The 13,456-nt window shown below is 52.4% G+C and overlaps 6 protein-coding genes across 6 annotated transcripts; 2 read left to right on the top strand and 4 right to left on the bottom strand.

The window, feature by feature from the left end:
• Nucleotides 1-4: 4 nt before the first annotated feature.
• Z520_07383 (uncharacterized protein) lies at nt 5-796 on the bottom strand (the record flags this gene model as incomplete). The annotated part of the gene is made up of 2 exons (XM_016777881.1): nt 5-484; nt 542-796. The coding sequence occupies 2 exons, from the start codon at nt 794-796 to the stop codon at nt 5-7; spliced, it is 735 nt and encodes a 244-aa protein (XP_016630787.1).
• A 723-nt stretch (nt 797-1,519) lies between these two features.
• Nucleotides 1,520-3,017, top strand: Z520_07382 (uncharacterized protein; the record flags this gene model as incomplete). Its single annotated transcript, XM_016777880.1, has 3 exons — nt 1,520-1,522; nt 1,579-1,647; nt 1,698-3,017. The coding sequence occupies 3 exons, from the start codon at nt 1,520-1,522 to the stop codon at nt 3,015-3,017; spliced, it is 1,392 nt and encodes a 463-aa protein (XP_016630786.1).
• Nucleotides 3,018-3,815: 798 nt separating this feature from the next.
• Nucleotides 3,816-5,382, bottom strand: Z520_07381 (uncharacterized protein; the record flags this gene model as incomplete). The annotated part of the gene is made up of 2 exons (XM_016777879.1): nt 3,816-5,197; nt 5,259-5,382. 2 exons carry the CDS (start codon nt 5,380-5,382, stop codon nt 3,816-3,818), a joined length of 1,506 nt encoding a protein of 501 aa, XP_016630785.1.
• A 1,319-nt stretch (nt 5,383-6,701) lies between these two features.
• Nucleotides 6,702-7,973, bottom strand: Z520_07380 (uncharacterized protein; the record flags this gene model as incomplete). The annotated part of the gene is made up of 6 exons (XM_016777878.1): nt 6,702-6,838; nt 6,890-7,512; nt 7,563-7,658; nt 7,706-7,745; nt 7,792-7,905; nt 7,964-7,973. 6 exons carry the CDS (start codon nt 7,971-7,973, stop codon nt 6,702-6,704), a joined length of 1,020 nt encoding a protein of 339 aa, XP_016630784.1.
• A 1,206-nt stretch (nt 7,974-9,179) lies between these two features.
• Nucleotides 9,180-11,143, top strand: Z520_07379 (uncharacterized protein; the record flags this gene model as incomplete). Its single annotated transcript, XM_016777877.1, has 2 exons — nt 9,180-11,045; nt 11,111-11,143. The coding sequence occupies 2 exons, from the start codon at nt 9,180-9,182 to the stop codon at nt 11,141-11,143; spliced, it is 1,899 nt and encodes a 632-aa protein (XP_016630783.1).
• A 106-nt stretch (nt 11,144-11,249) lies between these two features.
• On the bottom strand, nt 11,250-13,418 carry Z520_07378 (uncharacterized protein; the record flags this gene model as incomplete). Its single annotated transcript, XM_016777876.1, has 1 exon — nt 11,250-13,418. The coding sequence occupies one exon, from the start codon at nt 13,416-13,418 to the stop codon at nt 11,250-11,252; it is 2,169 nt and encodes a 722-aa protein (XP_016630782.1).
• Between the last annotated feature and the right edge of the window lie 38 nt (nt 13,419-13,456).

Here is a 13,456-nt window from a genome sequence, read left to right as displayed (position 1 = left end):
CATCCTAAGGCTCGCCCAACAGCCTGGCCGTAATGTCACCCATGTACGCCTCTTCTAGTTCATAGTCCTGACCACCATTTCGATCAATGCCGACGTAGTTGAATGCCTCCACCACGCGCTCCACGTCGAATCCCATCATGACGAATCGGTCAATCAGGTCTTTATTGTAGCCGTCGTACACTGCAATGTTGGCTTGAGCTTCTCTCTCCTGACTTTCCTTCTCGGCAGCCTCAATGTCCTTGTCGGTAGCTCCACCACTGCTTTCGCCGATGAAAGATCTGGGAGCCCCGGCGTATTTGACTGCCCACTCTCGTGCCTGTCTCTCGAATTCTTTGGGGTTTTTGATGAGCTGGTTCGCAACGACCGCATCTTGAGGATCTTTGGGCTCCGGTGAGCTAAGCAGGGACTGCAACGAGATCATGGCAGATTTTATCGTTAGAACGGGTGACCAGCCTGTGCTGAGAGTGTCTAGACAAATGGCGCCCTATAGCAGCTGTCAGTCTCCTCTTTCGGTGATGGCAAGTGCCGTGGACAAACATACAGTCTGACTGGAAATATTCGGATGCCAGATCCTTGTTACAAACTTCATAACTGGCGGCTTGAAAGGGTATTCATTAGGTATCTTGATCGAGACCTCGTATGTACCACCCTCATACGGTGTCCCTGACGGGCCTTTGAAAGATCCTCTCAAATCTGTGATGCTATCCCCAACAGGTTCGGCGAAGATTTGGGAGGTCGAGTCCGCACGGATATCCGCCAAATCCTTGGCTATCCTTCTTGCCTTGTGGCCTGCCATGATGTCTGTCTAGAGCAAGAACGGTGAAAAAGAAAAAGAAGAGCCAGGTCGTTATGGTCGTTCGGCGTGTGACGACTGACAGTCGTACTCCTTGGGGCGATGCTCGAGCAGATGAAGTCCGAGATGCTGATAGACCTTGACGAAAGTATGAGCAAGTTTCGAGGAAGACGAAGTACCGTTGAGTGGTGGAAAGGGAATGAGAACGAACGAGGCTGGGAGCTAGAATCACGTCGAAGAACAGACGGTGCGAGGATGGATGGGAGGATATGTGGTTTGAAGTAAGTGGGCTGAGAATGCGAACTCTGAAAGTCTCAGCCGACGAGTCGAGTTGCTAAGATGACAGTTATCAATACAGCGACAAGAGCTGGTTAGTGTGTCACACAGCCCCGTGGACGTGTTGCCTGGTTTGTGGCCTACAAAGTCGAACGCAGCCTCACTTTTCATAAGCATGAGGCAGCCGATGAGTGCAGGTGGGAATCGGAGAAGGTCCTCTCCTCATCGGCGAGTCGGCGTATCAGCCACGGCTCCCCAGCCACTGCTTGCACTAGCCACATCTTGGCACTAGAACTCCAGGCGCGACGAGGCAGCGTCACGCATCTCCCCAAGTCGCTGTAATCACCTACCACAAACTTACATTCTTGCCATCTCAACCTTTCTCCCTGTCACAAACTCTTCACAGGTATTATCACAGTCCTTCGGAATCCCCTTTCCACGATCTGCGACATGGTGAGAGATGGATCCCCCATTGGCCATGACTGCCGCAATACTGACACTTTCGGCAGGGGAACCAGCAATCATCACAGCAGGGGGGCGGTCCTGGTCAAGGTGGAAAAGATGACAAGGATAAGAAGGTATTGCAGGCTCAGTGACTCGAGAGAACTCAGACTGACATTCGCTTCAGAAGGATAAGCCCAAGTACGAACCTCCTCCGCAACCTACTACCAGAATCGGCCGCAAGAAGCGCAAGCAAGCAGGCCCAAGTGCTGCTGCAAAGTTGCCCACCATTTACCCAACCGCCCGTTGCAAACTACGATATCTCCGAATGCAGAGGGTTCATGATCATCTGTTGCTAGAAGAAGAATATGTCGAAAATCAAGAACAGATCCGAAAAACGAAAGCTGCCCAGACACAAGCTCCCGCTGCTGCGACGGAAGGCGAGCCCCTAGATCGTAACTCTGATGAGAGAAGTAAGGTCGATGACATGCGAGGCAGCCCGATGGGAGTCGGTAATCTGGAAGAACTGATCGACGACGATCATGCCATTGTCTCCTCCGCCACCGGTCCCGAGTACTACGTCTCTATCATGTCCTTTGTCGACAAGGATCTTCTTGAACCTGGCGCTTCGATCCTGCTCCATCATAAGTCGGTCTCCGTCGTTGGTGTGCTTACAGATGACGCCGATCCCTTGGTATCCGTGATGAAACTGGACAAAGCACCCACGGAGTCCTACGCTGATATTGGTGGGCTGGAGTCCCAAATACAAGAGGTGCGGGAAGCCGTCGAGCTCCCCTTACTACATCCAGAGCTGTATGAAGAGATGGGTATAAAACCTCCCAAAGGTGTCATTCTCTACGGTGCTCCTGGAACAGGCAAGACCCTCCTAGCCAAAGCTGTGGCAAACCAAACATCCGCCACCTTCCTCCGCATTGTCGGCTCTGAGTTGATCCAAAAATACCTCGGAGATGGTCCCCGTCTGGTGCGCCAGTTGTTCCAGGTCGCCGCCGAAAACGCTCCTTCGATCGTGTTCATTGACGAAATCGATGCTATTGGCACGAAACGTTATGAATCCACGTCTGGGGGTGAACGGGAGATCCAGCGCACCATGTTAGAATTGCTCAATCAACTCGATGGCTTTGACGACCGTGGCGATGTGAAGGTAATCATGGCGACAAACAAGATCGAAACATTAGATCCGGCCTTGATTCGTCCCGGTCGTATTGATCGCAAAATCCTCTTTGAAAACCCTGACACGGCTACCAAGAAAAAGATTTTCACACTGCACACCAGCAAAATGTCACTTGCCGAAGACGTCGATCTCGACGAGTTCATCGCCCAGAAAGATGATTTGAGTGGGGCGGATATCAAGGCGATCTGTTCCGAGGCTGGGCTTAGGGCGTTGAGGGAAAGGAGAATGAGAGTCAACATGGCGGACTTTAGAAGTGCGAGGGACAGTGTGATGAAGACGAAGAACGAGGGAGAGCCGGAGGGTTTATATTTGTAAAACTACGGCATCCGGCGCAAGTTGGTGGACTGTTTGCTCGCGGGAGGAGGGTTGATTGCGAAGAGCCCGAGGGGGAAGCAGAAGGCGAGAGAGGAGAGGAACCTGTACCTTTAAGATTGTCACAATGGAAGATTAGAGACCAATCCGCGAATTTTTTGTGGGATAGAAGAGCAAATGCGACAATCTGTGCTATGGTGGTCCGGCAAGCAAGCAAGCTCAAACCGGCCTTGCTCCTGGGCAATGAACGCATCGAGCGAGCAAAGGACAGTTGACAGTTGTTCTATTCACCTCTGAGGTGAACGGGAAGTAAGATCTCTTCTTGAGTCGTCGCGGCGTCATTATTGGGTCGTCCATCTATGTGCCTATCTACTGTAGGTGAATGTATCCGCCTGGTCTGCGGCAGCCATCTACTTTTGTATGGTGTTCCGACAAGTACGTGCTGGCCGGGTTCCTCTCTAGCCTGTGCGGTATCAGTGCTGCAGGTGATAGCCCTCGATTGTCATGTTGTAGGTCCAGTCCAAGGTCAATGCATCCCGCTCGCGCCCTCTCGCATTCTGCGAGGAAACCCTGACGGAGTTGCTGTTGTGCCGTTCTAACATGATTCTCCAGGTTCTGGTGAACAACCAGGGGTTTATTTTTTTGGCCAGGTATCAAAAAGACAACAAAGTCCCTGAGATACCGAGAGTCGGTGGAACGAACCGAAAAAATCACAGACTCTGCCATGGAATTGCTTCATGTGCACACTCTTCGAGTGCGTTTGGTCTATCATTGGTACCTCTCCACGACCAAAAATCTAGCTCAATCCGACGTAGAGCCCTTGTCGCAACCAATACGGCCAAGCAGTTCCTTGCGATCACTGCTTCCTCCAAGCAGATTGACGCCGGAGGAGTGTGCAGATTCATGCTTCTGTTTTCTCCTCCCGCCACTGCTGGAGCCCGCAGTTGACGACTCTGGTGTTGATCGTCTGTCTCCCACCGAGGACGAAGGCGACGTGGACTTGGACTTGGATCTCGATTTAGCCCGTGGTTTGGAAGACTTCGAGAGAGAAAAGTTGGGATCCGTGCTCAGGATTTCCGTTTCCAGGTACTTTTCCTGGGGATCCACGCAGAGTTTCACGTTGTCGACATAGCCTCTCGACGACTTCTCATCCGATATATCTTCCTCGTCGTCTTCGTCATCTTCATCGTCCGAGCGCACGTCCTCTGCCCCGTTGCCGGTAATCACTTTATAGGCAACCCGGACGATCATGCCGAACCAGATGAGCAACATCACTTGGAGAGCAAGGAGCATGTTTAAGAACGTCCATTTGATGCTGTTATTCCAGCAGACAAGTCCAACAGGGTTCTTGAACGGCTGGATAAGATGATCCCAGTCGTTGGGTGTGGGAAATGGACCTTCAAGATCCCGTACGCTGCCCTTATAACATCCGTACTCGATTTCCTCTGGGATGTGAGCATAGATGCTGTACCAGACAGTCATGTATAGAACGTGCCGGGCAATTAGCCAGGAGACCATGAAAACACCAAATGCAATGTCGCATGCAAGCTCGAAATGGAGGTACTTGAGGATCTTGGCCAACGGGAGGATGATGTCGGCAAAGTCCATCAGACTGAGGATTAACGTCCCGACACGGTATTGGTGATAGCCGTAGGATGTGAATATGAGTGCACAGGTCACAATATGGTGTGTGAACATCTGCCAGTGATCCTTCCGGCGCTCCTCAATGTTCACCACAACTATTTGTTGCAGCCAGAAACCGAATTGGACCAGATAGTACCATTTCGCCAGACCCTCCATTTCGCGGTCTGGCCACGTCCGCCACAGAGCCCGAAGATTGAGCCAATAGTCGGAGTTGTACATGATGTACATGCCCGTACACCAGGAGACAGTGTAGTAGCAGAGGATCCAGGCCTGTTCCGCAAATCGCACTTTTGGCTTCCGTTTCCGAATGCCGCAAGAAGCGGCCAAGGGACCGAGGACATAATCCATGGTAGCACAGCGCAGGCCGGTGAAGACGATGATCCAGTAAAAGACAAAGAAGATGTCGTCCCAGCCCAGGGCGAAGTTGCCGGTCGCCGGGTTGTAATAGGAGATTCGAAAGAATTTCTGGGTGTGGTGTCTCGTGGAAGGGAAGAGGAAGTGTATAAAGAAGAGCATAGATATGAGATTGACAGATATGCCTGTGAAAGAGAAATCAGTACGACAAACACCATGACATCCTCCTGGTGTGGATGTTCTTACTGATCTGGTGGTCCACAACCCATGTGCATGCGCGGGCGATGGTGCTTTTCTCCTTGCCCTTGCGCTCCCACCGAGGCCAGGCTGTCTTCTGCGAAGGCGACTGACTGTGTTGGCGGTGCTCCATGATTAAGTGGGTTGATTGTTCAAGTCTCTCTCGATCTGGTATCCGATCCATCTTCTTGTGAGCGAGCGTGAGCGGTGTGGACATGAGGGAGCTTGTTGAAGTTCGAATAGGAAACTGAGCTCGAGACCGTGGTCTCCTGTTTGCGGCAGAGAGAGACTGTTCGATACCAATGACAGCGCGGGGGTATATCAATCCGAGGAGACAATATGCGGCGAGTGCTAAGGGTGGGCGACCAGCGCAGCCAATGTGTGGTGTGTGTCGACAATGGAGGAGGGAGGACCGAGGGGAAGAAGCAAGCGAATGACAGGTCTGGCTGACGGCACACGCGTACGTCCAACTTTCCTCGCTAAGCCCGAATGCCAGACGAACGATCGGAACGCATTGGGATAGGAAACCAGACAGTGCGAGGAAAAAAGACCAGAAGGGTAATGGTGGAGTGATATGGGATATGCCAACAATGAGCTGCAGGACATTGGGTGGTGGGATTGGATGGGCTACAGCGATTTACCGAGAGCTCTCGGAGCCTCTCGTTTTTTTTGGGCGGTGCTTGGGCGGTGCTTGGGCCCCTCCCCAGCTTCAAGGCCTAGGGCCCCTCGGTGGCTGCTGGGCTGCTACGGAGTAAACATTGACTCTGAGGAACTGGCGGTGTCGGTGTGAGATGTCGGCTTCGGCTGCCCATTTGATTGGCAGTTGACAGTTGGACCCCCGCTGGCCCCCCGGGGGCTGCAGCGTCCTTTCCCCTTATTGCCAGGCCACTGCTTCATCAAGTGTTAGAACTGCATATGACAGAAACTAACCCTCAGTCCGAGATACGGGAGAACGTAGCACTGTCCATGGTCCTGTGCCATTCCTGGTCATCTCATCTACCTATGCCAGAGCTGCATTCAAGCTTCTGTCAACCCCTGGCCCGCCTCCTCGGTTCCTGCAGGCACACGGTTCATGAGGCGGAAGCTCATTGCTTGCGGTCATCGTTCCGGCCTTTGGACACACCCAACAACTTCCCTGGATACCCAATAGCTCGTACTTCCGGTCCACCAATTCTTCTTGGTGCCTGACCATCATCTGCATTCAAGCCGCCTCGTTATGTCATTCAGGCACCATGGACCCTTCTGATTGTCGCAAGTCAATATCCTGGACAGCTCACAATATGGACATCGTTTTCCACATCTCTTGCCGGCTGAATGTTTCAGCACCAGAACATATGCGGTTTGTTCGGTATCCTTTTATTTTCGGAGCTGAATGGCCGAGTATTTTGCACAGACTTCCGAAAGCACGCAGTTTGCGCCGCAGCAGACCACGGTCGTGGTATTGCATTCAACTCAGCGCCAGAGACCATATGGCTCCTTGCAAGCCTTCCACAACTTGATTGTCCCGTCTTCGCTTCCGGTCGCATAGATCTTCCCGTCAGGAGAGAACGCAGTTGACCAGATTGGCCCGTGATGGCCTTTGAGAACCTCTGCGAATGAGTTAGAAGCAAGCGCAGTACACAGAGACGGTCAGAGCTCACCAAGTTCTTTTTCCTGCGCAAAATCCCAGACACGGACCCATGTGTCCTTCCCGCCACCAGTCACAAAGCGCCCGGTTGCAGGGTTGATAGCCACACTGGCAACTTCATGGTCGAAATTAACTTGCTTGATCAGCTCGCCGGGTCTGCCGGCGTCGAAAAAAAGGCAGGACTGTCCAGCCGCCACACTAAGAATTCCTGGATTGCTGTCTTCTGCTTTGTTGGTGGAGAGCTCGCACGAAGTAATATCTCGCTCTGTCTTGACACTAGTAATCATCCGTTGGACCCTCAAGTCCCACCAACGAAGAGTCTTGTCTTCGCAAGCAGTGGTGAGAATATTGTAGTCGACGTTCCACACAATCGATTTGATGCTGCCTCCATGTTGGCCTGCTCCAATCTCATGGCCCTCGGAAGTGGTCGTTGGTGTTATCGGGGAGGCACCATTGACCTGGTCGGGTGAAGCAGCGCTGCCGCCTCGACTGAGATCGAAGATCTTGAGAGTCTTGTCTTGCGCGCCAGTAGCCACACATTGCGGGTTGGTTTGGATTGGAAATGCGACAGCTCGGACGATGTGGTTGTGAGTCAAGACGTACAAACACTCTCCGGTCTGGGGATCCCAGATTCTTCTGCGTATGGTCAGCATTAGACAACCAGAATATGTGTTGTTCCAACTCACGCGCTGAAATCTGCGGATCCGGTTGCGGCGATCCTAGCATCGGAAGACAGTCTTGACGACCAAACGGCGCCTTTGTGCCCAATGAATGTGCCGATCCTGTGCCAAAGTCAGCCGCGGGATTCTCGAGCCTCAAATAACCATACCAATCTCCCGTCATGCCATCTCTCAGCATAGGGTTGTTATCTGACAAATATTAGAGATGTTTTGAGGATATCGCATAGGGTCTCACCTTTACACGCCGAGATCAGATAGTATTGATCATCATCCACGATGGAGGAAAAGCTCAAATGTGTGATTGGCCGGGAGTGACCATGGCAAGTCAGAGGTACGATACGTGGCGTATCTGAGTACACATTAGATCATTCTGCTCTGAAGTCACTCGACAGAGGTCTTTGTCATACCTGCGGACATGGCAACAATCGGACAAAGGCCTTAGCGCTGGCCGCAGAGAGTGAAGGGCAGTTTAAAAATTATGGCCAGTTGTGACCTTCTAGTCGACTGAGTGACTTCCGACTTCTCACCAAGTGGAGCCAAGGTTACTGGGGTACCAGAACCAGAGGTTTGAGGAGTGAAAGAACACGGAGAAATGATAAGAAGATAGGTCTTGGAATACTTTGTTATGGACAAACATGAACGTAGATGAACATGGGGCGAAACACATGCGTTGGATGGTATTGTTCGCAGTGTTTGGCCCAAGTGGCTCGGTGGATTGTTCTTCCTTCCGACTTCGTGCCAAGTGCGTGGTAGCGAGCCGCTATACCATCTTCGCAGTAGCGTTATTCTAACTATCCATATCGACTTTCTTGTGCAGCCTTGTCTCCTTTACTCCTTTTCCCCCTTGTATTGTATCTGCCTCTTGTCGCCGGCGGCACACAGCCTCCCTTCCAAAATAACCTCTGGCAACACAGGTAAACTTTCAATCAATTGCATCTGTCCGTTTAAATTCTTTTGTTCAGAGAGCGTAGCTATGCATCGTTCTCGTCTCCGTCCGAATCTCATCGGCATAGAGCGACAGCAGCTCGCAAAATCCTTTGTGGATACAAAAGACTGGATCAAATTTCTTTGTCGGCTCTTTGTGTGGTGTCCTTCGACACAGTTTCTTATTGTTAACGGGACTGGACCCTCCACCGACCTCTGTTTGAAATGTCTATGCTATGCCCAGGGCATCTGCCGTGTCTGAGATGAACAAAACGGTTGCTCTCTGGGGGCCTCGATGCCCCAGCTAAGACCTAAGCGTCTCTAGCTTCCTCCTTCATATATATACTATAAGCTGCCTCATCTGGCCAATCAGATGTCGGACATTGCTTTGTTCGTTGACCAGTTGGGTCGGGCAGTGGTACTACTATCGCGACAACTTGACCCGCCTTGCCTACGTTGCCTCATCGAATCTCGCCGTGGACAATGGTGCCATTGGATCTGTCCGTCCCATAAATACGACCTTCTTCCCCGTCTGTTTTGACTGTCCCCAGGACACGACGGAAACTTCAAAATCGCTGGACAGTTCTTCGACACGACGCTCAAACTAAACACCGAAACAAACTCTATCAATTTTCTTCACTTCGACAGATCCTCAACAACACCAGCTTCGCACCGGTAAGTTTGCCTTCTGCAATCAAGATGGGAAAAGCCAACACACTCCTTAGGGCTGCCAAAGCGAAGCTGACGACTGCTTTCCACAAGTTCACACGCAGACATCAATCTAAACACCCAGGGGCCGAAAACTTGACATATTCCGTGCACCTAGGAACTGGACTTTCTTCCGACGACTCCATCTCCGAGCAGTTGTTGGACAGTGCTCCCCCGGTTCTCCCAGCTCTCCCGTTCTTCCCTGCTCTTTCGGTTCTCCCTCCTGTCCCTTCTCTCCCGCTTTTCACTGCTGCTCCTCCACGTCGGTCGATGCTAAGGTATGTGGTCACAAATTACATGGATGGTTCAAGCAAGGCTGACTATGATTCCAACGTAGATTCTTCTGGACATTACTCTGAAACGGGACGCGCGCGCGCTGAATCCAACGTTGCATTGCAGCCAGTGAACTCCGAAGTGACCATGACGAAGCACTCTGACTTTCCCGAATCAGAAGAATCAGCAACCATTTCCAGCGCGTCAAATACTCTGGCGAACACTCCACAAGTCCCTGAAATGAGCGGCGGGGAAAGCGATATTTCGGGCAGGCTTCTTCCTTTCGGCCGCGGCCTGCGACATAGGCACCGTCGTTCCATCGACGAGTGGCTCGCAGGCCAGATCTTCGAGCCACGCCCTGCCGAAACTGACGAGGGTGAATTCGTCGAAGACCGCAACGTTTCTATCTCGAATGGGCCCCCGTCCTCTCGACATCTGTCTTCCGGTAATTCTAGCGTGGATACTTTTCGACACTGGAGAACCCGCCGCCCGAACGATGGGCTCAATCCCACCGGCGTCCCTGATCCCTTCTTGAACCGCCAACCCACACCTGAACAGAGAGCCCCGGTCCCCACGACGCTGGACGACCTTGACAACGACACCCCCGCCCGATGGTCCGAAGACTTTGACAAATTCTCCTCCGATGGCAAGCAGCGCAAAGTAACACAGACTGCTCCCGGCAACTTCTCCCTCCAGCCTCGAGACTACCGCCTCGAGACCCCACGTCAACGTCCTACTTCTGAAGAATTGGAGGCATTCAAGCATCGCGAGGGAAGTCAACCCACTGCTCAACCCGCCACAGCAAATGCCGGGGTGGCCCAGCCCGTCTTTTCTCAACCAGGAGCAGCAGTACAGAATGCCCAGGCTAGCATTGGAGCCATGTATCAGGGCTTCTTGCAAGTGGATGCCGCTTTTCTTCAACTCTCTCGCGAGAATCAAATGCTCGAGCAGAACATGGCAGCCGCGATGGACAGAAACCGCGCCCTCGAGCAAGAACTTGCAAGGGCATTGGCGACGATCAGCGAGCGCGATGCCGAGCTTGAGTGGTGGCGCACAGTCATGGCCAACATCAACCGGGACTTTGTAGCTGCTGGCCTCGAGCCTGTTACTCCGCCACCACAAGCCGCGCCACCACGCACGCCACTGGATCAAGTGTTTCCTGAACGCGCTGACGGGTATACGAGGCCCCCGCTTTCGCGGGGCTCCGTGGACACGCAGGCCCCCCTCCATCGGAACTCTTCTGATGAAGGGGGAAGCGTGATCCATCACGAAGAGGCTGCGCCGGCGTTTGCTTTCGGGGAGTACCCGGAGGAGAGTGAGACCTCCGACCTGTACGGGGCCGATGATAGCGGCAACGACTCGGACGCCAGTGGGTACGATGGCGATATCTCTAATGGCATGGACTCTGGCGGCAATGGCTGCAATGGAGACGACAACGACGGCGGTGACTACGACGGCGACGATGAGGACGATGGCGAGGCAGACGACGACGACGACGACCTCGGCTCTACCGAGTCATTTGCCCAGCCTCACTCTTTTGCGTACCGAGAAACCGCCTCGGACAGCGCCCTCGCGGATTTTGAGGTGAGACCCCATATTCCGCTCCGCTCCCAAAGCTATTGAAAGGGTTAGCTAACTCAGGCCTCTAGAAGACTACTGCAAACACGCCGGCAGATGAGTAGGGCGGAGGACAAGAGAAGAAGAGAAAGATCGCTTGAGTATCATAGTCTTGTAGGACCCCCTCTACATGCAAAAAATGGAATGACACCTCCACACCATAACCGTCATTTATTTTGCTTCCGTGTTTGTCCCATCTTCTTCAAACTCTACTAAGGCAACACCACTCGCAACCACCTCGCCCTCTCCATGCACTATTCTCTGCACTTTAGCCCCTTCCATTGGACTTCTTATAACCGTCTCCATCTTCATGCTCTCAATAACAATTAACGGCTGCTCCTTCTTCACCACATCTCCCGGTGAGACGAGTACGCGAAGGATCTTAGCTGGCATGGGGGACAGCAGCGAATTGGGCTTCTCGGTCACGCCGAGGGCTTTCTGGAGCCATGAAGGCGAAGGAGAATATAGAAGGAAAGAGCCGTGCGGAGTGAAGAGGTGGAGTGCTTCCGGGTTTGATGCAGAGCCCGATGAAATCGAGGGAGGAGAAAATATGATGTGTGAGGTGTGTCGTGAATGGGGAAAGTACGTTGTCAATGTATTTGATTCAGGGTCAAAGGACGAGGAAACGGACATCGGGTCAGAGTTCAGAGTCGATACAGAGAATGTTCCTGGTCTTATTTGTTGAAGTTCCACGGCAAGGATTTCGGTTTGTTTTCCAGGTTCGGGTTCAAAGCTCGCGGTGGTGAATTGGAAGGTTCGTGGCTGGAAGTCGGACGATGTATTCAGCCACGAGGGGGAAGATAATTGCCAGCGCGAAGCCGTTGCAGTCGAGTTGTAAGCATTTGAATGGCGGAGAAACGAAGCAATTGCCGCCTGGGCAAGGACTTCGGAAGTGACGTTGATCTGCGGGAAGAGCTCCTCGTGGTGTTTTCCAATGTAGCCTGTCTCGACCTCACCACTAACGAAGTCGGGAGATTTGCATATTCTCTTGAGAAAGTCGATGTTCGTTACTGGTCCAGCCACTTCGTAGTCTTGCAACGCAGCAACCATTTTGCGTAGAGCGTCTTCTCGGGTCTCGCCCCTAACAATCAGCTTGGCGATCATGGGGTCATAGTGGCTCGAAACTTCGTCGCCTTGCACAAATCCGCTATCTATCCGCACGTCTGCGGTTTCCTTGGGGAGTCGAACGTGTAGAAGTTTGCCAGAATCGGGTATAAATCCCTTGTCTGGGTTCTCAGCGTAGATTCGAGCTTCGATGGCATGTCCACGTTGAGAAATCTGTTCTTCGACTTGGTCCTGGGTAAGAGGGAGTGGTTTGCCTTCCGCAACCAAGATCTGCCAATGCACAAGATCCAGACCGGTTACCATCTCGGTGACAGGGTGCTCCACCTGGAGTCGGGTATTCATTTCCATAAAGTAGAACGCACCCGTGTCATTGTCGAAAATAAATTCAACGGTACCTGCTCCTTCGTAGTTGACAGCAAGTGCAGCTGCTCGCGCCTTGTCCCACAGATCTTTCCGAATCGAGTCTTCCAAGTTGGGAGCCGGAGACTCTTCGAGGATTTTCTGATGACGGCGTTGAATGGAACAATCTCGCTCACCAAGAGCAACACAATTCCCGTGCTTGTCGGCAAATACTTGAACCTCAATGTGACGTGGTGTGGTGATGTATTTCTCGACAAGGACTTCATCATTCCCAAAGGAATTCCTCGCCTCACTCTTTGCACTTTCAAGCATGTCTGAAAAGTCTTGAGCAGATTTTGCGATTCGCATGCCCTTGCCTCCTCCACCCCGAACAGCTTTTATCAGGACAGGATAGCCAATCTTATCCGCCTCTTGCGCGAGTGTTTCCGGAGCTTGGTCTGATCCATGGTAGCCTGGTACACAAGGAACACCCGCCGCGTTCATGATCTCTTTGCTCCTAGCTTTGTCACCCATATCCTCAATGGCGCTTGCAGGAGGGCCAATGAAAGTAACACCCTCTTCTGCACACCTCTTTGCGAACTCTGCATTCTCGGACAGGAAGCCATAGCCAGGGTGGATGGCTTGACAGCCCTCTTGTTTTGCTATCCGGAGGATTTTCTCTTGGTCCAAATAAGCGGCTGTTGCGCCGAGATTGAAGGAGAAAGGCGAGGAAAGAGCATGCTGTGAAAGAGCATCTGGATTCGTGTATAATGTAGTTGTGCGGATGCCGTGCTGAGCAGCAGTACGATTGACTCTCAGAGCAATCTCTCCTCGATTTGCAATGAGAATTGAGTCGATGCTCTTTGTGGAGTAGGAGCGAAGGGCGCTCTTCGGACGCAGGGCTGCCGCTGCTCGAGAGAAAGGATAGTGGGACATTGTGAAGTCAGTGAGGATGACTGATCACATTTTCGGCA

Source organism: Fonsecaea multimorphosa (genome assembly GCF_000836435.1).
Source record: "Fonsecaea multimorphosa CBS 102226 unplaced genomic scaffold supercont1.15, whole genome shotgun sequence".
NCBI lineage: Eukaryota > Fungi > Ascomycota > Eurotiomycetes > Chaetothyriales > Herpotrichiellaceae > Fonsecaea > Fonsecaea multimorphosa.
This window is presented reverse-complemented; position numbering and strand designations above follow the sequence as displayed.